Source organism: Trematosphaeria pertusa (genome assembly GCF_010094035.1).
Source record: "Trematosphaeria pertusa strain CBS 122368 unplaced genomic scaffold BU26scaffold_3, whole genome shotgun sequence".
Taxonomy (NCBI): Eukaryota; Fungi; Ascomycota; class Dothideomycetes; order Pleosporales; family Trematosphaeriaceae; genus Trematosphaeria; species Trematosphaeria pertusa.
In genome coordinates this window covers 2,656,838-2,684,502 of record NW_022987214.1, presented here as the reverse complement: position 1 = coordinate 2,684,502, position 27,665 = coordinate 2,656,838, and the positions used below count along the sequence as shown (strand labels likewise).

Below are 27,665 nucleotides of genomic sequence, written 5' to 3'. Positions count from 1 at the left end.
ACGAGGCACATAACTAAGTCTGCTGTCTTATCAAAGTATAGGCCTGAAATTCCGGATACCGTTTTGATCTGACTAGATGACGGAAGTTTGTTTAGCCCTGGGATGCGTCGTGTAACAAGCATGACGTCATAGTCACTCACTCGACTTATCGCCTTACGATAATCGCCTTTGAGGCATTCAAAACACTATACAATTCACTGTGCATCATAAAGAAGATATTACGGTAGTACTAGAACATACGTAAATGAGCGATCGCAGATCACATGAGGACGCGATCTTTCCACGAGTCGCGCTAGCATTCCATGTCGTCATAGGTCTGCCAAGTTTCTTTCACGCCTCCTGGAAAGCCTTACCCACAACCGTGGGATGGCTGCATCATGATGCAGAGCGCCAGGGACCGGACACATCCGTCTTATCCTAGCCCTAGGCTTGCCTGGGGCTTGCCTGGAAGGAGCGTAACCCGCTCCCCTTGATGCAATTTCCATCTGCATCTCACTTTCGCATCTGTCCTTCCTTTTCCTCCCGCACTTCCCGCATTTCTACCCCGGATCATCGCTCTTCTCAACACCTATCATTTTCCGCCCTCAGCTCTAGGAGTGCACTTGGAAGGGCCTGTATAGAACATGGTAGCTGGACGGCGTCGCGAGCTGTTCCGCAACCAGACGGGAGATGGACACAACAAGTATGACCACGTCGACCTAGAGAACGGGAACGGCCAGCAGTTCTCTCCACGTCCGCGGCAAAGATTTCGCGATGCGATCGAAGCGACGATTAGCGAGAACCACGCCATCCAACTGAAAAGGCAGCTGTTGGAGAACGTCGACCACAACGTGCTGGAAAAGTTCCGGAAGAGCGACGAAGAGGTGTGTTCCAGATGCTCTGCCCTATTCTTCTAGGCCGGCCATCACTAACTGAGCTCCCGTAGCTGAAATCAATTCGGAACAAGAAAGTCCGCCGCTTCTACGAACAGCAGAACACAAAGCTCGACGACTGGCTCGAAGTCGACTCCATCGTTTCCACGCTCGCCGACGACGTGCTGGACAGTTTTGCACCGAGAGATCTGGATAACGACGGCGTTGCAGAAGATAGAGGGCCTCTTGGGATGACAGGCGAGTTTGTCGAGAGCTTTCTTCCCGACGATGAGCGCGAGAAGCGGAGGAAGTCGGCGCGGCATGTGAAGTGGGCTATCAACGTGAGTTGCATGGAAGCTCTCACGCTGGGTGAACATGGCTCATGACACACAGATAAACGTCGTCGTCAACATCCTCCTCCTCGCAGCCAAGGGCATCGCAGCCCTCTGGTCCAACTCGCTCTCCCTCATCGCCTCCCTCGTCGATTCCGCCCTCGACCTCCTCTGCACACTCATCATCTGGAGCACAAATAGACTGGTAGGATGGAAACTGAAGCGTCTACAGAAGAAGTTTCCAGTCGGTCGTCGGCGCCTGGAACCCATCGGCATCCTCGTATTCTCTATCATCATGATAGTCTCGTTCCTTCAGATTCTGCAAGAATCGGTGAAGAAGCTTCTCCCAAGCGGCGATCACACCACAGCCACGCTCCCGCCTGCGGCTATATTCTCTATGGTCGCTACGATCGTAGTTAAGGGTACTATCTGGATTGGCTGCGCCCGCGTTAAAACCACTCAAGTCCAAGCCCTTGCGCAAGACTGCAAAACCGACGTCTACTTCAACACACTCTCCCTCGCCTTCCCGCTCATCGGCCACCAACTCGACGTCTGGTGGCTCGATCCCGTCGGCGCGACTATCCTCTCCCTCGTCATCATCTACGACTGGGCGGGCACTTGCATCGAGAACGTTACCCGTCTATCTGGAGAAGCCGCAGACGACCGCACAGCGCGGAAGATGCTGTACATGGCGTGGCGCTTTGCTCCGCTTGTGGAGGGATACAAGATGATCAAGAGCTACCATGCCGGCGATGGCGTGTGGGTGGAGATGGATGTGCTGATGGACGAGAAGGCGCCGTTGAGACGGTGCCATGATGTTGCTGAGACGTTGCAGTATTGCACGGAAGGTAATCAGACATCCAATCCTTTGGCCTCAAACCACATGCTGACAGTGTATAGGCTTGAAGGAAGTCGATCGCGCCTTTGTGACGATGGACTGTATGTTACGCCCTCGCAGCTCTTTCATACATATTCGCTAACAGCGCGCAGATACTTCGCAAGGACCGACGGGACACGCGACGGAGAACGAATGAAGCGTTTCGGATTCTTAATCGCTGCATCAGAGTAGTACATGGTTAGCGTCCCACAATATGCATCATCCAGCAGGCGAACCACATTTTACTCCCGACTATCATCCGCAGCGCATCGCTTTTCCATCATGCTACCACGCGACTTCTGCCTATGATGTCCTACAACCGTGTTAACATTTGACTTGACGTCCCTCATTTCTCGTAATTCTTCACACCCCCCCTCTTCGCAGCCTGCCTTCTAATTCACTTCCATTTTCACTACACTCCCTGCCCACGCCTGCCTCTCCTCCCGCATCTTCCCCCTCTCCCCTCCCCTCGTATTACCACTCCAACATGATCATCTCCTTCCCCTATATCTCGATCCGCCCCTCCCTTATCTCCCCATCTCCATCCAGCGCTTTCGTCCCTACGAAGTACGGTATGGAAGGACCTCTCTTCTACACGGTACGGAGTATATAGAACAGCTTTTTACACGGCATACCTATAGAAAAGAGAAACTACGATACATAGCCGTAGGACGGTAAAGCGAGTAGGACGCGGAGTAGAATAGACTTAGTATTCCTGTGCACGTGAGCTTGCCTTTGTTTCTTGGCGATTTTTCGAGGTTTAGCTTTTTGGGGGGGAGTTGTTGGAGGGTGCTTGGTTCGGTGTGGGAGCTGGTTTATCGATGTTAGAGGGTACATATTCATTTTTGGGAGAGCATGATGTGGTGATAAATGAAGGGTGGCGTGGAAAGGTAGCGATTCGATTCGATTAGTCCTCAGTTCTCACTTTCGCGGCATAGACATTAGCATTACCATCTAACCCTCCTCCCTCTACAACCAAACCATCAACACCCCGCTAACCACACCCGCCCCAACCAGCCCCCATCTAACAAACATCTCACTCCCCGCATTCGCGCCTGGCCCAGGCGGCCCATTCGGAGCCGCACTCACGCCCGGCACGCTCGACGTTGTGCTCGACCGCGAACTGCTGCTCGCCCTCGTCCGCGCGGGCCCACCAACCCCCGTCGTCAAATCGCCAAAGCTGAACGACGGGGCTTCCGTCTCGCTAGGCTGCACGCCGATCAAGCTCGCCAAGCTCGTCGCCTCCGCGGGCGGCGTAAACGACAGCGAGTCCGAGAGCGCGGAGAAGAGCGACGAGGCCTCGAACTCATCCGTCGCGGTGGTAGTAAAGGTCGTCGTTTCGTAGTACGTGGTGTAGGTAACGGTGGACTGGGCCTGGTAGATGGTCCAGTAGAAGGAGAGGTACCACCAGGTGACGGTCCAGTACCATGTCTCGTATGTGATGCCGCCGCCGCCGCCGAGGGTTGTGGCTGGGGGCTCGGTGATGCTGGGGAGATCGGGGGCTTGGGTTGAGGTCGTCAGGTACGAGGTTGTGCCCGAGATGACGGCGGCGGTGCATTGAAGGTTCGTGCAGCACACGACGCGCCCGCTGGAGCCGAGCAGCACGCACATGTTGCCCGCTTCGCAGTAGTTGCCGTCGGCGCAGCAGTCGCCGCCCGGGGGCGAGCAGGCGTAGGAGCCGCAGCAGTCCCAGCCGGGGTCGCAGGGGCCGGTGGGACAGCAGGAGTCGGCGGGGTCGATGCAGTATCCGTATGCGCAGCATTTACTGGAAAGGGGGCAGCAGCGGCCGAATGCTGTCATTCAGTCAGCCTGCATCTTTGCAGCTTCTCCTTAGTCTGAATTAAGGGGGAGAGAGGTATACCAGAGCAGTACCCATATCCTGCATCACAGCTCTGCCTATCCACCAATTCCAAGCTGCGATCTTTCAACTGCAGCATCGTCGCGTTCTTCGACTTCGCTAGCTGCGAGGGCGGCGCCAACGCCGCCTGAATCTCATCCTGCGCAACGGCTTCTGATCCAAAGCCATCGTCGTTCTTCAAGATCCCAACGCCTTGCACGGGCGAACGTTCGAGCAGCTTCGGCCCATGTGCAAGAGTCACCGAGAGCAGCGCCCAGAGCGCGAGGAACGTCCGCGAGAGGACCATTTCGAGAGCCGAATTCAGTCTGTCAAAGGAGCGTGAGAAAGTTGACGCGATAGCTGGCCTGGAGGAACAGGACGCGGCTCGAAAGAAGTACCGCACGCAAGACCGGTGAGCTTGCCGCCCATAGACTTCGCCGTTCATCTCCCCATCTTCAAATTTCCACCACTGCGTCAATCCTACCGGCCGAGAAAACCGCGTCCTTCGTAAAACATCTCGTATCCCGCATTCCTCGCCAAAACCGCTCTAACCCCTGCATCTTGGAAAGCGCACCCATCGTAGATCAATTGCGATCGCCCCAGGGGTCATGTCCAGGGCCGTGGTTGTTTGGCTGGGACCGGTAGGCTAGACAAGCTTTTGGGATCGCGTGGTACTTTATTTAGGGGCGGGAGAGGGACAGGGGCGGCGCTTGGGCCAAGCGTGAAGGGCGGGTCGGATACGAGGGGGGTTCAGCTGCCAAGAGACGCTTTCTGGCGGGAAAACAAGGCGGAAGTTGCGATGAGGCTCGTGATGAAAACGAGATGCGTGGTTCCGATATGTGATAGGGCAGGCATGGCGATCGGTGAGCGGTTCTCCGGGAATTGGTGTGAGCCTTTCGACGAGAATAATTATTACACGTGCTCATCCTGGCCAGTCTTGGATTTCCTTCGGTCGCATCCGAACAGACCCCACCTGAGCGGAATAACGATCGGCAAACCCTCCGCAAAAGTAACGCGAAATCGCAACAAAACAATTTTCCGAACCAAGCGCCTTGTGTTACGAATCCCCGTAGGTAGCTAAGACGTGAAATTGAGGTGCGCGAAGAGAACTGCGAGCAGGCAAGCCCACCCACCGCCCGTCCATCAACCATGCCCTGCCCAACATGCAACGACCTCCATCCGCGCCCACCAGACCCAAATACACAACGCCGCAGCTCACGAGACGACCTCACCATCTTAACAGACGACTGCTTCGATTCCGCGGAGACAACCGGCTGCGAAACCTGCAAGCTGCTCTCAGAAATCGTCGAATACTTCGACGCCACGCATCTCCCCAGCGTAACCGTCAAGCAGGCGAGCCACCAAGGGGGTGTGCTGCAAGTATGGCTGCTCGCCGATCTCGACGAGGACGACGTGCTGCTCGACGTTTTCGTCCCCGAAGGCGAGGAGTCGGGGCATCCGCGCATTGGCAGCGCGCCGGGGGTGCGCACGGTGGCACCGTCGTCCATTGAGGACGAGTGTATGGAGAAGTTGAGGAGGTGGGTTGATGAGTGCGATGAGGGGCATAGGAATTGCGATTTCAAAGAGCTGACGGAGCTACCGACGCGAGTCATCAATGTAGGCTTGGACGGGGACGCGCCGTTCCTCATGGAGACTCAGGGCAAGCGCGAGCAGTACGCGACACTCAGCTACTGCTGGGGAAAGACGCCGCAGCTCAAGACAACGAGGGCGAGGCTAGAAGAGTTCAAAGAGGCGCTGCCGGAAGACCTGTCACTAGTCGCTTACGAGGCGATTAAAATCTGTCGGGATTTGGGGATCGCGTATCTGTGGATCGATGCGTTGTGTATTGTGCAGGATGACGAGGAGGACTGGCAGCGCGAGGCGGCGAAGATGTGCGAGGTGTATTCGTCGTCGTATCTTACCATTGCGGCGGCGGGCGCGCACGATAATGAGGACGGTATCTTCCAGGACCAGTATAGCGGGGATGTTGAACGGCTTGGATTGTTCTTGTTCCGCGGTCACCAGATCTATGTGAGGGTTGGGCCTTGGCAGTATCACCTTGGTCATCCTTTGGGTTTGAATTTCGACGAGCAGTATGCGGACCGGTTGGCGGAGAAGTCATGGCTACTGCGCCCGGAGGAACTCCCCCTTGTTCACAGGGCGTGGACAGTGCAAGAGCGGATGCTTTCGAGGAGAGTGGTGTACTATACGCCGGAGGAGATGTGGTGGGAGTGCGACTCGTGGTGGTATTGTGAATGCGGCACCGCGGATGAGGAGAAATACCCAGACGACGAAGACGGTTCCCAGTACCTGCGAACTATGACGGCAGTCCAGGAGGCTAATAGAGGCTCTTTCGACTGGCTCCGAGATCCGCATCGGAAAGTCCCAATGAGCCTGGAAAACGCCTATCATAAATGGTGCACGATCGTCGCCATGTTTTCGGCTGGCAACCTCACCTACGCGAAGGACAAACTGCCCGCCCTTTCTGGTCTAGCCCATCAATTCAAAACGATGTTGAAGGACCGTTTCGACTTCAATGATGATTATGTTGCCGGAATGTGGCGACACAACCTGGAGAGGCAGCTCCTGTGGGTAGTAACGGACCACGTTCCTAGAGCAAAGCCATTGGCGCCGCGGCCCCCAGATTCGGCAATCCCAACCTGGAGTTGGATGTCTGTGACCGGCAACATCCACTTCATCTCAGACGAGCGCGACATGAACTTCACACCCCGATTCCGGATCGTCGACGTCTCCACAGAGCCTATGACCGCAGACTGGGCCGGCATGGTAAAGGGAGGGAAGCTTGTGCTCGAAGGCTGGGTTGTTCACGGTGTTACCCATGCTGCCGACAGACACATGCGAAGAGCTAGCAGCGTGCTCATGAGAATTCCGAATTCGAGCGATGTGGTGCCGGTGCAAAGGGATACTGCAGACGAGATGGGGCCTGGGCCTTACATATGTCTGTATGCTGCGGGTATGGGCTCAGGCGAGTGGTCGATTCGGGAGGCCAATAATGAGCTGGGGAATGTGTTCTTTCTTTTGAAGCCCTCAGAGCATGTTCAGGGGTCGTACGAACGCGTCGGAATGGGCTTGGGCTTGATCCCTATGATGATGAAAGGGCTGTGGGATGAGGCGAAAATGGAGACCATAGCAATCGTGTGAATGGACGCGTAGTATGGCGAAGATAGCTTCCTTGACACATTCTACACCCAAAGAAATCGTTAAACGATAAACGATGGATATGCGTGGTGGACGGATGAAAGACGTTGAAAGAACCTTGGAAAGAGAGAAGCTGAAACTGCGCCAGTCCCAAAACGACATAAACCTCGGCTCGCCTTTAGCGAGATCAGCACCTCCCACAATTCACTTTCTTGGCAATGGGAAATGAGTCATTTCGAATCATATTCGCATTTCTTCGCGTTGTGAGTAATTTGACACATTCTATGTTTTTAGGATGAGTATGGCTCATCATGGTGTTTACATCTCTCCATGAGTCCTCCAGCTGAAGCATTCTCGGTGGGACGGGCTCGCGACGGCTAGCGTGCTCTAAGGAAATATAAAAACGAGGTGGAATAAACTCTATAAGTATCTGCAAAATTCGTCGAAACGAGCGAGAACCATCCCTAGCTGCTCTTGCGTCCATTGCATGCTCGCCGCGCCCAACCCCTCCATTCAACATCTCCAGCCCCCACCTCAACCTCCATCATGCCCTCGACAGACCTCACCACCGAACAAGGCCTCCGCGCCTACCTCGACTCCCACTCCATCCCACACGGCGCCATCACGCTCCTCACCGGCGGCACCGCAAACTACGTCTACCGCGTGGCCCTCGCAGACGGGAAAAGCGTCATCTACAAGCACGCAGCGCCGTATCTCCACTCCAACGCGAACTTCGCCTTCGATCCCACGCGGATGGACTACGAGGACCGCGCCCTTGAGATTCTGCCTCCTCTGCTGAAGAAAGAACTTCCGGAGTCATGGGTCCACGCCGTAGGCTGGTACAGCTACGACAAGGAGAAAAAGCTGCTGTGTATCGAGGATGGAGGCGAGAGGGAGCTGAAGAGGGCGTATGCGGATCCGAAGCTGGATATCCCGAGGATTGGGGAGGAGCTCGGGACGTGGATCGCTGCGCTGCATATGTGCTCGACGCAGACCTCGCTTTCTGCTACCGACGAGAAGGATTTGAAGGCGAATAATCCGATCGCTGTGGCTATATATCGGTACTCGTACAACAATCTCGCCGGCGCGCTTGCAAAGTATGGCTATGATGCGGAGTTTGGGAAGTATATCAACGAAGAGTTCGGGAGCCGGCTTGCGATGGAGAATGAGTGCGTTTGCCATGGAGATTTCTGGCCTGGAAACGTGCTCGTGAAGTTCCGGGGTGAGGAGGAAAAGGAGATAGATCTGACGGTCGTGGACTGGGAGATGACGAGACGGGGAACAAGCGCGACGGATGCTGGACAATTCGCCGCTGAAGCTTTCCTTCTGGATCGGTTTCGAGGCGGTCGAGGATTGCTGCCTGCCTTCTTGAACGCTTATGCTGCGGCAAGGCAAGGAGAAAAGCAGGATGGTGGGGTCGTTCTTGGGAAAGAGTGGGTCAAGCGGATGGCGATCCATTGGGGTGTCCATGTTGCATTCTGGCCAACGGGCGTGGAATGGACAGATTGTGAGGGGACAGAGAAGCTTGTGGGTATCGGTTTTGGTGTACTGAAAGCTGTGGTGGAGGATGACTGGAAGACCTTAGGCGCTTCGGAGCTATTCAAGGATGCTGGTGGTAGCTGTACTGATCTTTGGAGAACTTCGTGAGATCGGTTTTTCTTGGAATCAGCTGCTCGCAAATCCCAAGAACGGAGACCACCCTTGTGCTCCGACGTCCGCTACTCCATTCCATTGCGCGCCTGGCAACATATGCTCGTTCCCGTTCGGTCTCTGTTCCGTTTCCTGCCGCCGCGCTATCTCGTGTTCGATCATGACTGCAATGTCATCTTCCTGGTACTCCCTCGCAAGCTCGCAAGCAGTTTTTCCATAATGATTTCGAAGCAGTAGGTCTGTCTTGCGCATTTTGATCAGGGCTTCCGCTATCAGTCGCCTTCCACATATAGCCGCGTCCATTAACGGCGTTATTCCATAGTTGTTCTGGGTATTGACGTCTACATCGTCTCGGCTCGACAAGTAGATAACGCTATCTAAGAAGCCTCTGGAAACCGCATTGAAGAGGGGTGTCCGACCTGTGATATTTTTGAGATCCAACTGTGTCCCTGGATGCTCAACTAGCATGCTTAGAAATTCAAGACTATCGCCGCAAGCTGCTATATGAACAGCAGACTCGCTTATAGGCCCGTGTCTAAGATTCGGATCCGCTCCGGCGTCCAGGAGGCATCTAACAATATGTTCGTTGCCGATAGAGATAGCTCCTTGTAACGGTGACGAGGACAGTTTTCCAATAGAATTTGGGTCGACACGGCCGCTCGTCAATAGAGTTTGCACGGCCTCTGGGTGGTTTTTGCACACTGCATAGTAAAGCGCAGTATTCCCCAGCTTGTCGGCTTGGTTTGCGTCAAATTCCTCCCTGGACAGTAGTGCCCCGCAGATGGTTGCAGATCCGTTCGCAGCGGCGTAGTGCAACGGTAACGAGCCAGTAACCGTGGCACAATCTGTCGATGCGCCCAAAGCCAAAAGTGTCTCGACTATCCCTATATATCCCTTTTGGCAAGCAACATGTAAGGCTGTGCGGCCGAGAATATCTTGTCTTCGAATGTAATCACGGTGTGTCACCTCGTCATCGATGTAGTCGTGAAGAAAGCTACGGGTCTCATATAAGCTTCCGTTATCCAGCAAAATTAGCAATTGTGACCACGCCAGACTGTCTTGTAGCGCTTCTAGATCTTCCCAATCCTCTGTTTCCAGGGAAACCTTGACGAACTCGTCTGAGAAAAAGGATACGTACTAGCGCACCGAAGCCGGCATCAGATCCCACAAATGTGTCTTCATCAGGATATCTTTCGCTTTGGCGTGGACCCTGTCAGAGAGTTGGATCATCCGCTGGGTATCCCGCCTGAGTGATTCGTGCGCGTCACAGTCGTCCAGAGAGCACTGGTAATGGATTCTCATTTGTTCCGTGCAAAATAGGAATTGGCTTGCAGTGTCATCTGCCCGCGCAATCTCAGCTCGGAGAGATTCATATTCGGTATTCAGCTCCCCCAGAGGGCAATGCGGAGCATCAGAAACAGTAGTCCGCGGGAGAAGTTGCCCAAGGAAAGCAGAGAACACCGCGGGATGTCCGCGCGACTGTGTTGAAGTAATGACGTCTTTCGCGCCTCTGACTACGATGGCCTCCAGGCTTGCGAAGAATCTTTCGAATTTGAGGAAGTCGGCATCCGGTTTCATGCCGTCGTGTATGATTATGTCGAAGTGTTTCTCGGTCTCGGTCCTCAACTTCCGTAGGCAGTCCATTGCGCCTGCCATTATTGTGCGGTAGTTCACAAGAAACGCCCTGGCAATATGTGTCAGACTATCGATGGAGCAGTGGATCACTAAGTGGAAAGGTCCAGTAATCTTACCAATCTTCAACGTCAAGACCAAGGACCTTCGGGGCGTCATTATGAAGACTGGGTTGCGGCGAAAGCGCGGTTTGTTCAACTTTTCTAGACTTCCGCGCTGCGCGCTTTCCCTCCGAGCATGGCAGGTCTTTCTCCACGCAGCGAATGCATTTCTGCGGCCAATCTCTGGGGATTGGCAGGCACTCCAATAACGTTAGCAGAAGGCGGACACGGGAAAAGGTTTATACCTTTTGCTTATCCACTCGACAATTATCGCACTTTACAAAATCCAGTCGCCGTCTCTTGCGTCCTCCTTCTGGCTGATTGGGCATTGCGTGAACTTGAGGCAAGGCTGAGGTAGTCCTAGGCAGCAGCATCGGAGGCGGGGGCAGAAGCTCTCTGAACGACGGAATCTCCATGATGGTTGCGAGGAATTGTAGCAAGGAATGTGTAAAATGCGTGTGAGCGAGCCCTATAGATATGTGCTGTCCAGAGGCTCTGCCGCAGTGCATACGCCATGCGTCGAGTGCGTTAGATGCGATGAGTGCGAAAGTGCGTGATAGGCTGAGAGAGGTCGCCGCAGTCTGTGCGCCGGTGCGGTGAGTGCGAAGGTGCGTGATAGGCCGATGGTTCGGGTGATCTTCGGAAACTCACGTGATTACTAGTCATGATTGGGACTGGTGTCTTGGCGCCCCCACCTCCCAAGGTTGAGAGCGCTCTCTCTTTGTGCTTTCTTTCTGTCTAGTATTTCAGTAATAGCCAATAAATAAACTCAGTTCCCGAGACCCTCACTGCTCCCTTACACGCGTGACTGCCGAGTCATCCATTCATTTAAGTCCGTGCGCAGCTGCGCCGCCTGTTCTCATCACCCGAATACCCAACAACTAGTGAACATTTCCCATCGTTCAAGGTTATGGACTCCGATAATTTTAGAGATCTTAAGGCTAACTTGCACTAGTTCGATATTACCTGCCGAAATTCTAGGTTCGCTGGCCTTCAACCGCAGATGGACAACGTAGAGTCGCACTCATTTCTAGCCGACCGCGGGCAAAATCTTCTCGTCGCACGCACGGATTCCGCAGAACCGAATACCGCTCCTTATACCAAAAGAGTCGAAGGCTTGGATGATAGGTTGACAAAACCGGGGGTTCAACCTCCAGCTACAACCTGGAGAGTTCCTTTCCCAGAGAAGGTATCCAAGTACCTGTCACTGTTTGGGAATGTTCTAACTTCTTTTAAAGCCAGCAGTTATAGAGGAACGAAATGGCGAGATCGAATTCCGAGTCGTCAATAACGATGGCACCAGACAGAGCACGATTATCCTTACAGGTCTAAAAAACCTGTTTCAAAAGCAACTTCCGAAAATGCCTAAAGATTACATCGCACGCCTCGTCTACGATCGCACTCACTTGTCCCTCGCCATCGTCAGAACGCCTCTAGAGGTCATCGGCGGCATAACATTCCGAGAATTCCGACACCGCAGTTTTGCTGAAATCGTTTTTTGCGCGGTCTCATCTGATCAACAGGTGAAAGGATACGGAGCGCATCTGAAGGCCCATTTGAAGGATTATGTCAAAGCTACGTCCACGGTGGTGCATTTTCTAACGTACGCTGATAACTTTGCCACCGGGTACTTCCAAAAACAGGGGTTTACCAAAGAGATCTCCCTCCCCAAGTCTGCCTGGATGGGGTATATCAAAGATTACGAAGGAGGCACGCTCATGCAATGCACGATGCTTCCCCGAATACGGTACCTCGAGGCTGGCCGTATGCTTCAGAAACAGAAGGAAACCGTACAGGCCAAAATTCGTAGCTTGAGTAAAAGCCACATTATCCTTCAACCACCTCAGCAATGGACCAACGGCGCTGTCACTCCAATCAATCCGCTCTCTATTCCTGCCATTCGGGCAACTGGCTGGTCTCCAGAAATGGACGAAATTGCACGGCAACCACGCCGCGGACCTCATTTCAACGACTGTCGACGTTTCCTCTATCAAATCCAGAACCACAACCAAGCATGGCCCTTCCTTAAGCCGGTTGACAAAGACGAGGTCCCTGATTATTACAATGTGATCACATCACCCATGGATCTGACGGCTATGGAGGAAAGATTGGAGCAGGGTTTTTATGGTACTCCGAAAGACCTTGTCGGTGATCTCAAGTTGATTTTCAGTAATTGCCGGCAGTATAATAACCCGACCACGGTATATGCCAAGTGTGCGATCAGGCTGGAGAAGTACATGTGGAGTCTTATCCGGGAGATTCCGGAGTGGCACGACTTGCTTGAGAATTGATTGGTGTTCATGTATATTGTACTTTTTGAGTTAGGACTTTTGTGAGGAGCTCGAGAATATGTATGGATAGGGGCTTGTGATAACGATAAGACTGGAGATGAGATGCATGCTAGAGTAGGAATTCTCGAGACTTTCAATACCAGCGATTTGCTTGAAGCGTCTTTCTCCTCGAACCAGGCCGAAGTGTGATTTGTCTGCGCATTCTGATACCGAGACACGCAATGCATCACGCCGGCGCGTACCCAGCTCCGCCATTCGAAGCCATGCAGCGTGGTCAGCGACGCGCACGGCTAGTATAGCATGTGTCGTCTTTAACCTATCACACCGGGTCACGTACGCGCGCTCGAGGCACCGAATTAAGAAGCCTCTTATCTTGCACCAATCGAATCGTCTTTTCTCTTAACCTCTGCATCAACATCTCATGTTGGCTGTTCCTTTGCTGGACAAGGAACGTCCAGCGTTCTCATCAGGCGACGGTCGTCTGTGGGGGCGAGAACTTAACGTAGGACAAGGCGGTCTAGAGGACCGAGGAGATGGAATTGCCAACCTCGTCTGCCCCTGTATCGTAGTACGCAGCCCTCTCATCCTAGCACATTGCGGCAATTCGTCAGCTCCTCCGGCGCCGACTCTGCTGATTGCACAGCGCGCGGGCCAGCATGCGGATAGTTTGCGTGCGGCTTTCAACTCAGAGCAATGCTGCACTCGAAACCGAGTTTGCGCATGACCAATCTCACGGTGTGGGATTCTCCAAATATAACGGTCGACGTGCGTAACCGCTACCCTGCGGCCTCCGCAGGTGCGTACAATAATAGAACGTATGGCGAACTGTGCGACGAATCTAACTTATCAGTACGGCGCGCGCCTACAATTCAGAGAAGTTCCTACCGCAAGAGCCAATGCGCTGAGGCTACTTCGGGCGTCGCCTACACCTTCATGTCGGGAACGGCAAGCGGACCGGTTGGCACACCCGCAAGAAGGGAGCCAAGGAGAGCCTTGCGGCTGTCGGCAAGAGTCCTTTCCACGCTTGGCGTGGGTTGAGTTGAGCGCTTGTTACGGAGGATGTGTGTGGGCTACAGAAGTTCAGTTATCCTAAATCACGACCTGATCTTAATTAATTGAGAATCGAGTGGTTCTGGAGGCAGCATTACGAAGGTGCGATTGCCGTCTAGGTTAGCAAAGCGAGATAATCAGGAATCGTCGACGACAGCATTTCCCCATATGGGTGGCGCACGTGACGAGGCTGAGTGCCTCCGCTACCCCGCCTAGGCGGCAGCTGCCACTCCTCTCCACCTCACTCTCCACCACGGGAACCACAATAGAGACGCTTGCACATTACCTCACCTCACTTTTTCTTCACGGTCTCGGGCCACATCTCGCCGTCCTCGGAATAATGACCGAGTCGCTTCCGGCCCGAGAGCTGGACATTGCACGGCTGTGTGCCGTCTGTCGCGAGGCTGCGTTATTCCACGATGATAACGAGCGTCTCGTGGAAATAATGCAGACCGACGGACTGCCGCGGTTGGAATCAGATTGTTTCGAATTAAGTCGCCCCTACAGCTGGGAGGACACACTGCCTGGTCTGCCACGTCTTCACGAGTCCTTCCGTGAAGGTTGCGGCTTCTGCGGCGTCCTACGTGACATCATCATGTCCAAAGACACGGATGAAGCGGCTGTGAAGCATCTTGGAACGAGTCTGCAGGACATGGAGGGCAACAACGTTTCGATCTCCGCGCAACATCGCTGGACAAACAAATACATTGATGATTGGAGATCTGATGGGATGGTCGGCTTGGCCGTTCAGCTAGACTTTGCTACCCTCGAGGGGTCAATTTCGCTCTTTTTTCTTGCTGAAGCTGTATCAGGTAATGATCTATCGCTTTTGCCTCCATCTCCCCAAACCCCGCCTGGACTCAGGACTGACGCTGTTGAAGGCGCAGACGATGTAGCTAGATGGCTTGGGATTGCTGCCCCAATGAGTCAAAGTTACTTAGAGGAGCACCGCCTTCTTTGGATGAAACAAAAGCTCGCGGATTGTGAACGTCACGGGCACGAAGCCGAGGTTGATTTCGTTCCTGAAAGACTCGTTGACGTCCAAGGACCTATACCACGGCTGGTTGAACGCAGGGATTTTCCTATTCCCAGTGCAAGCTCTAAGGTGCTGCAGTACGCGGCTCTTAGTTACTGCTGGGGGTCGAGGGAGGATGCCAAGGCGCAGCTTAAGACGACCTCATCTTCCATGCTCCAGAGGCAATCTGCCATACAAGACCACGAAATGACTGAAGTGCTCCGAGACGCTGTTTACTTGACGAAGGCGCTATCAGTTCCCTACCTCTGGGTCGACGCTCTCTGTATCCTACAGGACGATATCTCCGATTGGGAGACACAATGCGCAGACATGACGAAGATCTATGGTAACGCGTACGTCACCCTCTGTGCGGCTTCATCAACATCCTGCGGTGAGGGCTTCTTGCGCCAGCGGGGGATCCGAGTCCGCGTACCCTTCCAGTCGAGGCGGCGGCCTACTATCACCGGATCCTACTACCTTCAGGCCAAGTACGTCAGTAATGTGGAATATCTTGACGATGAAATGTCCTCCGATCATTATTACACGCGCTGGTATTGCCGAGGTTGGACCTTCCAGGAGAGAGTTTCATCTACGCGTAAACTATTATTTGGAAATGCCAACATTCATTTCTTCTGCGAAAACCGGAGTGAAACGATGGGAGGCGCGACGTTGGACGAGAGTTATGAAACAGGCTTGCCCAGGTCTCGCGAGTGGAGCCACCAACGGCTATATGATGCGTGGGCGAGCATTCTTAGAACGTACTCAACTGTAACACGCCGTTCTTTTACCGTGGCTACCGATCTCCTGCCTGCTCTTTCCGGGCTCGCTATGCACTTTTGCAAAAATCTACAGGACGACTTTCTCGCCGGCATCTGGAGGCGAGATCTTCTTAGGGGTTTGATGTGGCAGGTTGACAAGGCGCGCTTGCCCAACCATGTCAGTCATCTTGACAGTCTCCGTCAATCACACGGAAATTATCTCTCTCCGTCGTGGTCCAGGCTGGGTATTAGCAACACAACCCGTGGCATAGAAGCATTCCGGGATACCTACTCTGACTGCCAACCAGAGACAGAAATACTTAATGCCGAGACGGAGTTAATCGGAAGTAACCCATTTGGCGCCGTTAGAAACGGGTGGCTTCGCATCAGAAGCAGTGTTCTTGACATTGCGGCAATGGGCACGGCGAAGCTAACGATTGAGAAAGCAGTAACATCCTACCTCGGTTGGCTACTAAGATACGATGGCAAGGGTGCCGCCATATTTAAGTTGGACTTTACGTACGTTCCCTTCAATTGGGAAGAACACAACCACGTAAACGAGGATGCTGCCATCCTGGAGAATATCCAGACCTTGACATTGGTGCTTCTCGGGAGTTGTAACGTCAATAATCCGTACGAGGTAGAAGGAATGGCGAGCCACAGGCTACTGCGTGGAGCGTTTGGACTCATCTTGCATCCGGTCCCTGATTCGGACAAATTCTACCGGGTAGGCGCATTTTACCCTGCGCTGCCTAAGGAGCATAGCTTCGGCCTTTGTCTGTTTCAAAGAACGGGAAAAGTTAGGACCGTGGAGGTTATCTAGGGAAGCAGAAGCTTTAGAGATCACGCATTCCCTTGACGACCGCTCAGAGTAAGCACCCAGCGCATTTTCCCTTCTGCCTTATACTGACTTCCCATTTTCTACAGTCAGGATGCTCTCGCGGCCGGGTTTGACAAGCACGCCCACGTCCGATCCATCTCGCTGCACCGCTACGACAGGAAATAGGCCAGCTTGCATTCACCAGACAGCGGATATATCCAGTCTAGACGCCCAGGTCGAGGCTATGTGCAGCTGGCGTCCCCCCTTGGCCGCTTGTAGGCGACGAAAAAAAGCTCGAACGCTTCAAAGCTGAACTCGAAAAGTACGCCGGTGTCTTTAGCTCTTCGCTCCGGCTGGTCCCCGCATCTCCCTAGCTACGGCTGCAGTATGTGTTTATCTCGCATGCTCCCTCTAGCCGCTGACCTATTTCACAACTGTAGGATATGCAATACATGAACTGCATCACCGGATGGGCTCCTGTACCGCTAGAGAGCCGCGACCGGCCTCTACGAACCAACCCCCTTCCACGCCCCTCTACTTGCAAATCTTCGCTCCTGACGCCAGTGGCCACAGCTCCGAAATCCAAGTCTACCCGCTACCCTCGTCGCGTGGAACTTCTCTACGCAGGCGATTTACGAGTCTGGCAAGCTGGCCGAGGACGCTCTGATTGAAAGAGTAGTGGAGCAGCTCTGCTCCTTATCTACGACCGACGCACCGGGTTATGCTAGAGGTTCCGAGGCATGTCAGACAGCGTAGGTTGAGAGACTGGCTGCTAGCGGGGTAAGCGTAGATGGAGGTGTGGGCGGAAGTGAGGGAGGTTAATCCGTGTGGAAGACTAGCTGAAAGTGAGGGAAAGCAGGGATTTAGAATTCTTTATGTCGAGCCGGGTGGTGAGAGTTTTCGCTGGCTGTGGCATGGTGTTTGTCGAAGCGATATCGCAGGAATACGCCGGCGGAGTCCCTCGATAACGGATAGAGATTAAATATCGTTGCTCGTGTATGGTCCTGTTAGGTGTGGAGTGGAACCATTAGGTTTGCGAGATAATATACTCCTGCCACATCGAAGGGTGTGCAAGCTCTATGCCACACCACTATGTCGCCCTTTACACAAGAAAATGGCCCAGTGCCTCTAAAGGCCGTAATTGGTTATTCTACGCTTGAGCCCTCGTGCACCTGCTAAAGGGAAAGGAGCCCAGGCAGAAGAGTGAATGTAAACACACGTGACCAGGTCTCGGTATGAAGAGAATTGCAAACATCAAGCACGCAAATAATTCCAAAGTTTTCAAAGTTGAGCCCTTGCTCAAAAGCAATCGTTGTTATGCCACATTCGGTGGGCGAAAGATTTGAAGCTGTTTCAATCATTCACTTCGCCGCTACGTCCCGCCTTTCTAATTCTTGCCAAGCCTCGCTACGCAAGCTATTTCTGCCGAGGAAGCAAACGTTCTTCCTCTCTACGAACATAGTTCTCATCGCCCGTAATCTCCACACCGACAGCGCGAGAACGAATCCGCATCCGCGACCGCGCTACTATCAAACTGTACTCTTCATTTCTCTAATCTATCATCAAAATGCGACTCGCCATAGGCGCTCCAGCGAGCGGCTTATGGGCCTGGCTCAGCAAGAAGATCACCAAACTCGTCACTGCAACCAGCGACTACGCCTGGTATCTAGACAGCACATACTCCACCGGACTCATGGCGCAAGCAAAATGCCAGACGCCGAGCTTGCGCTGCATCCGCAAAGCGCAACAGCTCGGCCGCGCAATCCACTACGAGCGAGAAGAGAGCGAACAGCACGCACGAAAGGCGCGGCTTGTGGCCGCGGAGCAGGAACGCGCTCGCGCGGCGAAAGAGCAAGAAGAGTGGGAGGAGATTGTTAAGAAAGCATTGGCTTATGACAAGCTCTCTGCGGAAGACTTTACGTTTAATATCCGCCACCATCACGTTACCACGAACTACATCAATATCGACACACTCAGCCAGACCCATGTCGACATGCAGGGCGCTACCTTCCACGCTTCTTGCGCTACGCCTTCCGCTTCAGCAACGGTAGCGTCCCACGAGGATATGGCTGCCGCCGCTGTTAACAATCGATTCTTTGAGCCAGCTACCGCAGAAGCGCTCGCGGGCAGAATGTGGTTCAATATGCTTGTCATCGTCTGCATGTTGTTCGGTCTCCTCGGCCTCTTCACTTTCCTGCGGCTCGCGTGGCACTTCTGCCGCTGGGTATTTGCGAAGCTCGTCAAAAAGGTACGTGGCGGCTCCAATATCTTATCAGTATTCTGCTTACACATCGTAGACGGAGCCGAGAGCCCTCACGCCGCTTAATGGCAACCTCGCCGGCGTCCCATCCCAGCCAATCTCTGGCCTCAGTAGCAGTATTTCTAGACCGGTATGTACCGTCCCGTACAAGCTCAGTGCCTTATCTACATCCTACTTACACCTTGCAGAGTCCGTCGAGGCCTTGCACGGCCCCGAATGAGAATTCCGTCCTGCGCGCTCGAGCCTCGAGAGAGGTATGGCTAAGTCATCATGCATCTCGTGGGCGGCTACTTACTGACCCATCTAAGGATAGGAAAAACCGCGTCGACAGAATGGTGGCTGAGGATAGAAGACGCCGTTTGGAACGGGAGCGGGAGGAACTGGCCGATGACGGGATTGTGGAGTGAGGGGTGGGGATACGGAGTGGAGGAATAGGGATGGAATATGGGACATGCCGTGACGGTCGTCTGGCTATGGGTATTGGGTGGAGGAATATGGGGGACGATGGACCCGATAAGTATTTGGTTTGGAATTAGTGAAATGCTCTATCTGCTGCAAGATAAGATCTTGATGTTGTGGTTAACCTAGCCTGGAGGCCTTCGTAGCGAGGTACTACACTATCCTGCTGACGCAAAGCAGAGTGAAAGTCTTCCCGCTGCTGGAGTTAGGTGATACTATGGATTCTCATAAGTTCTAGCATATTGACTTGACTAAAGCTAATCCATGTAACGTGGAGCCAACGCGGTCTGATCGGGTTACATGGACATTGTGAAATGCCTTGAAGGCCTTCATACTCTCTTTCTCTTCTGTGCCTGAGCGCTACTTCCGTAAGGCCCCGGACAATGTACTGTGCAGTCCTAAAGTCGTCTACGCACAAAGTCACAGTGCTTGAATTGGCAAAATGCTCATAAGTATATCACACCTTCCTCTCACTTCTATTCACTCTTTCTCATTCTCTAGCCATCAGTTTCTTCGCGATAACGCTTACTGTTAGGTTCCCCATGGCTTCTCTCACGTACACCCAAGCCGCGCGTCCCCAGCTCGAAGCCCTCGACTTCCAAGCCGCCGGCGCCTGGAAACGCGTTCTGCTAGCCGACCCGTCAACCTCGGAGCTGTACTACGCCGTAACCACGCTCCCAGCAGAAAAGATCCAGACAAGCAATCCCTGGACCTGGTCCACCGCCCCCTTGAAGATCGACCAAAGCCGCATCGTTCCCTTCTTCGACCCTTCCTCCATGACCCCAGCACTAATGCAGCAACACCCCACCCACTACTATGTCAAGCAGCCCAACTACCTCTCCCACGGCACGGCGCTCTTCCGCGGCTTCGCCCCCGTGCTAACCCTCTCCCGCGAAATCGCCACCTGCGAGCTGCTCCGCGCGTACCCGCATCCAAACATCTGCTTCTACCACGGCGTGCAGCTGGACAGGTACAGCCGCATCTCCGGCCTAGTCTTCGACCGCTACGACACGAACCTGCACGAGTACGTGCGGCAGGGGCACCGCTTCGACGCGGCCGCGTGTCTCGCGGACATCGAGCACGGCATCGACCACATGCACCGCCTGGGCCTCGTGCACTGCGACGTCAAGCCGTCCAATATCTTCGTCGACGTCGCGAACCAGCGCTTCGTGCTCGGCGACTTCGACTCCACGCACCGCCGCGGCCAGCACATCGATATGAAGTGGGGCACGCCGGGGTGGTCGGACGAGCGGTTCGTGGAGGCGCAGCGCGAGGTGGACTTTTATGGGCTGGGTATGGTGAGGTATTGGCTGCAGAATAAGGGGTGGGGGGTGCCGGAGCCCGGGGAGAGCTATGTGCGGACGAAGGAGTTGTTTGATGGGGCGGAGGTTTGTCGTGGGAGGGGGAGGGCAAGGGGTTCGTACTCAGGGTCGATTCTTAAGACGCCGGGGGAATGGATTGGCCGCGAGATCTTTGGCGGAGGTGGAATGGAGATGTAGGCTCCGGACCTTCTAGGACGCTGCGGTGATGGCACGCGTTTGGAGGCGGGCGGGCGCTGCGAACTGAAGCGTGGGCGTGTGTTCAAGTGTCTTGAGATATAATAGGAATTGTTTTCCCGGCGAAGAGAGGTCCCTATAAGAAGCGAAGCGTAGATCGAAAGCGGGGATAGAAAAGCATGTGAGAATTGCGCAGTCCCTGGATTCCGATCACACATGCTGCCCTACAATATATGCGCTATCCCCTATGCGATAGTATAACTTAAAGGTACTCATTACAGATATGCTTGAATATTAGCATATACAAGCCCTAGGCTGTGCAGATACTTGAGGCGAGCGTTAACATCTGCCGCGGCTTACTAATCATACAGGGGCTGCTTTTGGTAATCTAAACCACGTGCTCGAGCGTAGTGGAGGACCTCTTTAGCAAAGACCAGAGGCATTACCGGCAGAGCTGGCGAGGAGGTTCGTACGGCAGGGTAAGGTACCGAAGTTCTTCTCGAAAGTATTCGCGATGCGTCGCAGAATCCTCCCTCAGCCATCTTAGGCGATCAGAATTCTAGTAGAACACCATCAAAAAAATCTACTCTACGCAGGCAAGTCTCTTGTGCAATCTCACACCGTAAACTTTATCGGATTCTCCGGCGCCAGCTCTTCCGCAATCTTCTTCACCTTCTCCTCCCCCAGCTCCTCGAAGATATCGACGCCCCATCTCGCCTGAACATTAAACCGCTTATGCCTCTCAAGCCCATTCAACTCCTCAAACGCGTCCGTCGGTAGCTCCTTGATCTGCAGATTGCTCTTTATCCTCTGCGGCGTCACGCTCTTCGGCAGCACCACGGTGCCCCGCTGCACACCCCAAGAGGCCAGCAGCTGTCCACCGTCCATGCCGAGCCGCTGCCCAATTACACCGACGAGCGGATCGTCTACCGTCCTGGGCTCGCCCGTCTGGTTGTTGCCGAGAGGTGAGTAGGCTGCGATGAGGATGCGGTTCGCCTTGCAGAAGGCGAGGAGCTCCGGCTGTTGGAGGTAGGGGTGTGCTTCGACTTGGTTGACCGCCGGAACGATGGTGGTCTTGCTGAGCATGTCCTTGATGCGCGCGACGGTGAAGTTTGAGACGCCGATTGCGCGGACTTTGCCCGTGGCGAGCAGCTTCTCCATGGCGGTGTAGGTGGTGGCCGGGTCGATGGGCGCGAGGTCGAAGACGCCGTTTTCGCGCAGTGGGAACCATTTTCCGCTTGTGCCGTTGAAGGCTCTGCGTGTGGTCAGTGTCATCCGCCCCTCTCGGTACGGAGTAGATTGCTTACACCGGCCAATGCACGAGGAATAGATCTAGGTAATCTGTGCCAAGATCTGCTAGCGTCTTGTCCAGTGCTGCTTCGACGTCTTCGGGTGCATGCTTTGTGTTCCATAGTTTCCCTGTGATGAAGATGTCTGACCGCGGAACGCCGCTCTTGCGGATGCCCGCGCCCACTTCGGCTTCGTTGCGGTAGATGGCCGCGCAATCAATGTGTCGGTATCCCGCCTTGAGTGCGGTCTCAACGGCTCGCTCGACTTCGTGGGGTGCTGCTTGCCATGTTCCGAAGCCCACGGCTGGGATCTGGGCACCCGTCTTGAGGGTGAAGTGTGTTGGTAGAGGCATCGTATTGGGGCGAAAAGGGGTTGACTCTGAGAGGGAGGACACAGGGTCTGCGAGATGTGAAGATTGGGAGACAAGGCACCTGGACTGGGTGCTCTATTTTGCCGAACTTTAGAGCACTGGTGGTTCCGAGCCGGGATGGAAATGATGGACGGATTCGCACGACTCATATCCGCTATTTCCGTGCGCTGGCTTGAGTCATGAGCAGCATGAGGCCGCTCATTGGCAGTATAAGCGAGCTTCCCCGCATTTCGGCGTGTCAACAAAGATCCGGTCTGAAATCCGTCAAACCTCCGTCTCCTCATACATCACAAATCCGACCGATGCGACACGGGATGGACCTCAACTTGATGCGACACCAGAGCGCTGACATCTCGCGGGCGACCGACCCGCATTCTCCCGTGGCAGCCCGCACTCCTCACCCCATCGGCTCCTTTTTCGGTCAGTCCGGAGGAGCCGGCGTTGGCATCCCCTCCAGAAAGCGCAGTATCGGTCGCACCTCGGAGGCTCCTCCCCAGAAGCGCAAGGTCACACGAGCATGCGACATCTGCAAAGCAAAGAAAGCCAAGTGCTCAGGTACACAGCCCTGCGAGAGCTGTGCGAAACGAGGCTTCACTTGCCTGTACGAATCGCGTTACTCACGTGGCAAGCCGCCTATGCCTCACCAGAGCGGCCCTGTTCAGTATCCTACGGATGAGCGATCCGGAGGGTTTGACGCCACCCGTCCACCGTACGCCGTTCAAGGAAAGCAAACACCTCCGGAAGGGGAGGGCACGACTTTAATGGCTTCAGCACCACAAGCGGGAGTGCAAGCGAATCGTCGGCACTCCCCGCAGACAGTGCAGAGGGTTCAGCTTACCCAGGATTTGCCATCCCGCGGATCACCTGAACTGGAGGTTGCTGGCCAGTTCTCGGACTCCACCTCCGGGCTGTCATTCCTACACCGAGCATGGCGGCGCCTCTCCAACAATCAGGACAGCCAGCTCATGAGTGGTGCGCTAGGATCCAGTGGAAAGGACCAGCTCCTGGCTACTGCTGGCGATAACCCGTTTCATGATCAAGGAAAGCCGCAGATTCCGTTACTTCCCAGAGCACGCGAGCTGCTCGCCCTGTACTTTGACGTTTGCATTGCCACCTATCGTATGCTTCACCGGCCCACTGTTGAGGAATGGCTGGTCACGGTAGTGCGAAATGATAGGTCGAATAACGAAAAGCCACTCTGGGATAGTCTCAGCCGCCCAAAGGCAGCCATTGTCCTATCAGCATTGGCCATTGCTTCATTCCACGAGGAGAAATCGAAAGTCAGCACTGCAGAAACCACTCATTTCTCCCCCGTCAATGCGGAACCCTCACTCCAACTAAGCGACGGGCTATTTTGCGAAGCCGCCCGACTTACGGATGCTGAGACCGGCTTTCCAAAATTAGAATCCGCCCAGGCACGACTCGTCCAGGTTCTTTACCTTCTGATGTCCTCGCGTATGAGCCAAGCCTGGTACACCTTCGGGCACGCACTACAGATCATTTCCGCCTTAGGCCTTCACCGCCGCGAGGACCGTAGGCGACCCTCGTATAGACGGGACTACATCGAAGAACAATGTAGAAAGAGGACATTTTGGGTCGCGTATACGCTTGATAAGTACCTAGGCGTCATATTTGGGCGCCCAAGGCACTACCACGATGATGATATCGACCAAGGCTTCCCGGATCCAGTAAACGACGAAGACATGACGTTGGATGGTTCATTGGATCGCGGAACCGACGACTGCCACATCGAGTCCCTCATCTTCCACGCGAAGCTCGCGCAGATTGCCGAGAAGATATCGCGCGAGGTGTATTCCACCAAGGCCGTCCCCGATGATGAGCGAATTGCAGCTTCCCATCGCCTGGGCAGTGAACTGCAACAATGGAAGGCGTCACTACCGGCCTTTCTGGGTGTAATCAACCCTTCGAGCCTTATCCCAAGCCTTCGCCGTCAAGCAACGGCATTGAGGCTTTCTTACTGTCACGCTGTAATGCTCGCTCACCGCCCATTCTTATTGAAAAGATGGACTCGCGACCGACACGAGATCCGACAGATGGCAAGAGAGAACACAAATGAATGCGTGGCGGCGGCGCAATCCGTGCTTGAGAGCGTTGACCGGATGGCGCATGAAGGCCGCCTCTTCCATGCTTTCTGGTGGACACATTACGTCTGCTTTTGTGCCTTGGTTGTTGTCTACGTCTGGGCGGTTCAGAAGAGCAATGATTATTATGATGGCGCGGAGCATAACCACACAAAGCTGTTCGACCAGGCGGAGCGTTGCTTGAACCACTTGGCCCAGGCGACAGCCACCAACTCTCCATCTCGCCGATATAGCATCATCCTCCAGGAGTTACGTGCTGAAGCCAAGAGAAAACTGGCACAGCAGCCGCCTACGCTGGAGCCATCACCTACCGGGATCATCAACGAAGGCTCGGGTAGTGCTTTGCCTTCCTCATATCCTACGCCGGTCTTGGGAACAGCACGAGCACAATGTCAGCCCATGTTCCGCAGCCCTGTGGATACGACTATGTCCAGCATCCCTGATTTTCTGGACGATTGGCAAACCACCGATTGGCTTGACCTTGATTCATCGGCATTTGGCCCATTTCCAGTTTTTGACAATGGATCACTGGCCTGGCTGGGAGATATTCCTTGATAGCCGTTGCTATTCGTAGCAGGTTCTAGCCGGTCTTTTTGACATTGAGTACCGTCCAACGTCTACTCTATCGCCTGTGACTTATCCTGCGAGCCTGTCGGACCAACATACCTCGGTTGACCAAAGCCAATTGGCCGGCTCGAGATACCATTGAGCGCCGCTCGTAACGCAGTGACAGCGGTTGGCTAATGTACGGAGTTGGGCAAGAAAAGTGACCCGTCGCTTTACCTGTTGAAAGCGATTCTTGAAGCCCTTCAGTAGGTAAAGACACGAGGCACGCCACAAGAACGTATAGGCTGTAGACTTCGGACCCTTCACTACCGTATGATGCGACGCGGACGATTGCGAGCGAATTCTCAATGGAGCGACTATCGCCTTGGCCCGCATACCGGATCGAACCACGGTGGCAATCATGAACGCTTGTCCCTTATTCCGAAGGTACCCAATTCCAATCTCTATATACAGCCCACGTTCGATGCAATGACCCGTCGCCGGGGGGCCCGACAACTTCCCGTCCCACGGGACTTCCTTCATATCCGCTTATAGTCCACAGGCTCCTCCTGCTTCCCCTTCTGCAGAATCATCGCCTGGTCTCGGCTCATCTCGCGCTTATAGGACATATCGAAACAGTGGTGATTTGTCTCCCATATCCAGCAGTTGCTCGTTAGTGTATTTGGCCCTAATCTGATCTTCGGAGAGTCTCGCCTTCCTCTTGTTGCCCCACTTATACGACAATTCCAGTAGGAATGCGACGATAAACCCAGTCGCGCCGAATGCACAGGACAAGCCAAAGCCGGTATAATACTTTGGCTTCTCCGAATCCAGATACATGTACGAGCCGATGACGCCACCGATGTTGCCCACACAGATGTTGAATGCAACACCAATGGCACGTCGCGAAGAGGGCGCCAAATTGTTCGCAGCCCAAGAGGATCCGGCAGGCTGGATAGGATAGATGCCCATGCACGTCAAGATGATGGCGAAGAAAGCGGGCCCAATATTACCTCCGAGATCGCCATGGAAGGAGATGACGACCGCGTAACCGATAAAGATGAACGAGAGAGGTATAGCGACGAACGGCAGGCGCCAGTAGAAGTGATCGGAGAGACGGGCAAAGACGATGGAGCTAATGGCGCCCGCTACATACGGTGGAACGGTCATGAGTTGTGCGTTCGTGTTGTTGAACCCCATTCCCTTCGTGATGGTGGGCAGGGTGAACTTTGTGCCTGTGGCATGATCAGAAGTGGCTTCCAGCGGCTCGACAAGGCAGGTTTACCGTATGAGCAAGCAGAGATGCAGAGCAATATGTACGCTTGCATATACAAGCGCCAGTTGCACAGCACCATTTTCAGGTCCTCCCAGCGGAAGCTGCTCTTCTCTTCTTGGAACCTGCCGCCGTCCTTGACGAACCTCTGCAGCTCAAGGAAGCGAATCTCATCGGGGTCCAACCATCTTGTGCTCAGGCTAGGCGAGTCAATGAGCAAGAAGAAGCAGGCGATACCCAGCAAAACGGTCACGATTCCCTCGAGCAAGAATATCCAGCGCCACCCTTCGTATCCACCTATGCCATCCATCTTTGCGATTGCTGCTGCAAGAAGACCACTGAAGGCGCCGGAGAGCGCAGAGGCGCAATAGAAGTACGAGATTCGCGTAGCGAGGTCTTTCGGCATGTACCAATATGAGCAGAGATACACGGCGCCCGGGAAGAAACCGGCCCTAAGACATGTCAGCAATGTTTCCAAACGCCGATGAAATCCCTTCGTGGACCTACTCAAACACGCCAAGCAGAATGCGCGTAATTAGGATACCGGCGAAGTTCTTCACAACTCCCATCATAGTCATGATGATACCCCAGGCCGTAATCAGGATGCCGAGGTAGATGGATGGGCGCTTGAACTTCTTGAGGAGCATGTTGGATGGGACCTCGAGCAACACGTAAGGCACGAAGAAGACCGATAGGACCACGTTCCATTGCACGCCATTCAGTCCTAGGTCCTCGACAAGCCCTTCAATCTTGGCGTTCTATATTTGATGTATCAGCAGAGGCTCTGAAGGACGAGTGCGCGAAGGCCTGCTCAAGTACGTACTCCGATGTTGGCGCGATCGATGTGTGAGATCAAATAAAGAACTGCTAACATGGGCACTAGGCGGATGTCCACCTGCATTCTATTAAAATATAGCTTACAGGGTGCGCAAAGGAGTACAACTGACCTTATGAATCACCCTGTTCCTCTTCTCCTCTGGGTAGTTGATGTAAAAGTCTGCATCCTCCTTGTCAAGACCCAGAACATTGAAGTTATCGATCTGAAGGACTTGATGCGGCTTAGAACCATGGATGGACTCAAGCATCTCATCCACGCATTTTATCTCGCCTTTCTCGATCGCGGCAGACATGATGCCGATGCTCAGATACTGGGAGTCCGCGGGCTTGGTAACGAGGCAGCCTTGCGATCGGGATTGTGATTGCGAAAGCGATAAAAATCAGGGCATCCTGAAGATGACCGGGTCTATATACAGCATCGCGCAGGACTCGATCTGAAGTTGCTGGGCTTGGCTGTGCGGAGAACCATGCACCACCCGAGCAACTGGACGAGACGGCCTCTTGGTTTAACCGTGGAAAACCACTCCGGAAGCCCTTCAGTGGGCAAAGACGCGAGCCGCGCCATAACACAAAAGCCATCCGAGCTCCGGAGAGTACTGGACAATAATCCGCCCAATCATAGTCATATCCGGCGTGGGCGGATTTGGTGCTTGCGGATT

General features: G+C 54.1%; 13 protein-coding genes across 13 annotated transcripts; 9 read left to right on the top strand and 4 right to left on the bottom strand.

Moving 5' to 3' along the window:
* Positions 1 to 353: 353 nt before the first annotated feature.
* On the top strand, positions 354 to 2,297 carry BU26DRAFT_601812 (cation efflux protein). The gene is made up of 5 exons (XM_033835290.1): positions 354 to 863; positions 926 to 1,192; positions 1,245 to 2,031; positions 2,084 to 2,122; positions 2,174 to 2,297. The coding sequence occupies exons 1-5, from the start codon at positions 624 to 626 to the stop codon at positions 2,215 to 2,217; spliced, it is 1,377 nt and encodes a 458-aa protein (XP_033688756.1). The 5' UTR covers positions 354 to 623; the 3' UTR covers positions 2,218 to 2,297.
* A 732-nt stretch (positions 2,298 to 3,029) lies between these two features.
* On the bottom strand, positions 3,030 to 4,646 carry BU26DRAFT_601811 (uncharacterized protein; the record flags this gene model as incomplete). Its single annotated transcript, XM_033835289.1, has 2 exons — positions 3,922 to 4,646; positions 3,030 to 3,853 (listed from the first exon to the last, which is right to left on the bottom strand). Exons 1-2 carry the CDS (start codon positions 4,340 to 4,342, stop codon positions 3,030 to 3,032), a joined length of 1,245 nt encoding a protein of 414 aa, XP_033688755.1. The 5' UTR covers positions 4,343 to 4,646.
* An 85-nt stretch (positions 4,647 to 4,731) lies between these two features.
* Positions 4,732 to 7,090, top strand: BU26DRAFT_548145 (HET-domain-containing protein). The gene is made up of 2 exons (XM_033831923.1): positions 4,732 to 4,784; positions 4,833 to 7,090. The coding sequence occupies exon 2, from the start codon at positions 5,047 to 5,049 to the stop codon at positions 7,057 to 7,059; it is 2,013 nt and encodes a 670-aa protein (XP_033688754.1). The 5' UTR covers positions 4,732 to 4,784; positions 4,833 to 5,046; the 3' UTR covers positions 7,060 to 7,090.
* A 235-nt stretch (positions 7,091 to 7,325) lies between these two features.
* On the top strand, positions 7,326 to 9,007 carry BU26DRAFT_516049 (uncharacterized protein). The gene has a single exon (XM_033828233.1). It carries the CDS (start codon positions 7,603 to 7,605, stop codon positions 8,701 to 8,703), a length of 1,101 nt encoding a protein of 366 aa, XP_033688753.1. The 5' UTR covers positions 7,326 to 7,602; the 3' UTR covers positions 8,704 to 9,007.
* Positions 9,008 to 9,600: 593 nt separating this feature from the next.
* BU26DRAFT_516048 (uncharacterized protein) lies at positions 9,601 to 10,961 on the bottom strand. Its single transcript, XM_033828232.1, has 3 exons — positions 10,685 to 10,961; positions 10,458 to 10,639; positions 9,601 to 10,390 (listed from the first exon to the last, which is right to left on the bottom strand). The coding sequence occupies exons 1-3, from the start codon at positions 10,853 to 10,855 to the stop codon at positions 9,844 to 9,846; spliced, it is 900 nt and encodes a 299-aa protein (XP_033688752.1). The 5' UTR covers positions 10,856 to 10,961; the 3' UTR covers positions 9,601 to 9,843.
* A 379-nt stretch (positions 10,962 to 11,340) lies between these two features.
* BU26DRAFT_516045 (histone acetyltransferase GCN5-like protein) lies at positions 11,341 to 12,885 on the top strand. Its single transcript, XM_033828231.1, has 2 exons — positions 11,341 to 11,628; positions 11,678 to 12,885. The coding sequence occupies exons 1-2, from the start codon at positions 11,443 to 11,445 to the stop codon at positions 12,728 to 12,730; spliced, it is 1,239 nt and encodes a 412-aa protein (XP_033688751.1). The 5' UTR covers positions 11,341 to 11,442; the 3' UTR covers positions 12,731 to 12,885.
* Positions 12,886 to 14,031: 1,146 nt separating this feature from the next.
* BU26DRAFT_229162 (HET-domain-containing protein) lies at positions 14,032 to 16,624 on the top strand. The gene is made up of 3 exons (XM_033820840.1): positions 14,032 to 14,592; positions 14,662 to 16,424; positions 16,481 to 16,624. Exons 1-2 carry the CDS (start codon positions 14,121 to 14,123, stop codon positions 16,374 to 16,376), a joined length of 2,187 nt encoding a protein of 728 aa, XP_033688750.1. The 5' UTR covers positions 14,032 to 14,120; the 3' UTR covers positions 16,377 to 16,424; positions 16,481 to 16,624.
* A 109-nt stretch (positions 16,625 to 16,733) lies between these two features.
* BU26DRAFT_516043 (uncharacterized protein) lies at positions 16,734 to 17,395 on the top strand (the record flags this gene model as incomplete). The annotated part of the gene is made up of 1 exon (XM_033828230.1): positions 16,734 to 17,395. A coding segment is annotated over exon 1 (215 nt), but the record flags the coding sequence as incomplete, so codon positions are not given.
* A 545-nt stretch (positions 17,396 to 17,940) lies between these two features.
* On the top strand, positions 17,941 to 19,040 carry BU26DRAFT_561019 (uncharacterized protein; the record flags this gene model as incomplete). Its single annotated transcript, XM_033832864.1, has 4 exons — positions 17,941 to 18,621; positions 18,671 to 18,763; positions 18,822 to 18,887; positions 18,942 to 19,040. The coding sequence occupies 4 exons, from the start codon at positions 17,941 to 17,943 to the stop codon at positions 19,038 to 19,040; spliced, it is 939 nt and encodes a 312-aa protein (XP_033688748.1).
* A 750-nt stretch (positions 19,041 to 19,790) lies between these two features.
* Positions 19,791 to 20,480, top strand: BU26DRAFT_397976 (kinase-like protein; the record flags this gene model as incomplete). Its single annotated transcript, XM_033822764.1, has 1 exon — positions 19,791 to 20,480. A coding segment is annotated over one exon (690 nt), but the record flags the coding sequence as incomplete, so codon positions are not given.
* Positions 20,481 to 21,133: 653 nt separating this feature from the next.
* On the bottom strand, positions 21,134 to 22,338 carry BU26DRAFT_538411 (GCY protein). Its single transcript, XM_033831457.1, has 2 exons — positions 21,896 to 22,338; positions 21,134 to 21,843 (listed from the first exon to the last, which is right to left on the bottom strand). Exons 1-2 carry the CDS (start codon positions 22,228 to 22,230, stop codon positions 21,204 to 21,206), a joined length of 975 nt encoding a protein of 324 aa, XP_033688746.1. The 5' UTR covers positions 22,231 to 22,338; the 3' UTR covers positions 21,134 to 21,203.
* Positions 22,339 to 23,078: 740 nt separating this feature from the next.
* On the top strand, positions 23,079 to 24,623 carry BU26DRAFT_393568 (uncharacterized protein; the record flags this gene model as incomplete). The annotated part of the gene is made up of 1 exon (XM_033822729.1): positions 23,079 to 24,623. A coding segment is annotated over one exon (1,545 nt), but the record flags the coding sequence as incomplete, so codon positions are not given.
* An 891-nt stretch (positions 24,624 to 25,514) lies between these two features.
* Positions 25,515 to 27,254, bottom strand: BU26DRAFT_418935 (MFS general substrate transporter; the record flags this gene model as incomplete). The annotated part of the gene is made up of 5 exons (XM_033823275.1): positions 25,515 to 26,131; positions 26,182 to 26,621; positions 26,677 to 26,927; positions 26,993 to 27,064; positions 27,117 to 27,254. 5 exons carry the CDS (start codon positions 27,252 to 27,254, stop codon positions 25,515 to 25,517), a joined length of 1,518 nt encoding a protein of 505 aa, XP_033688744.1.
* Positions 27,255 to 27,665: the final 411 nt, after the last annotated feature.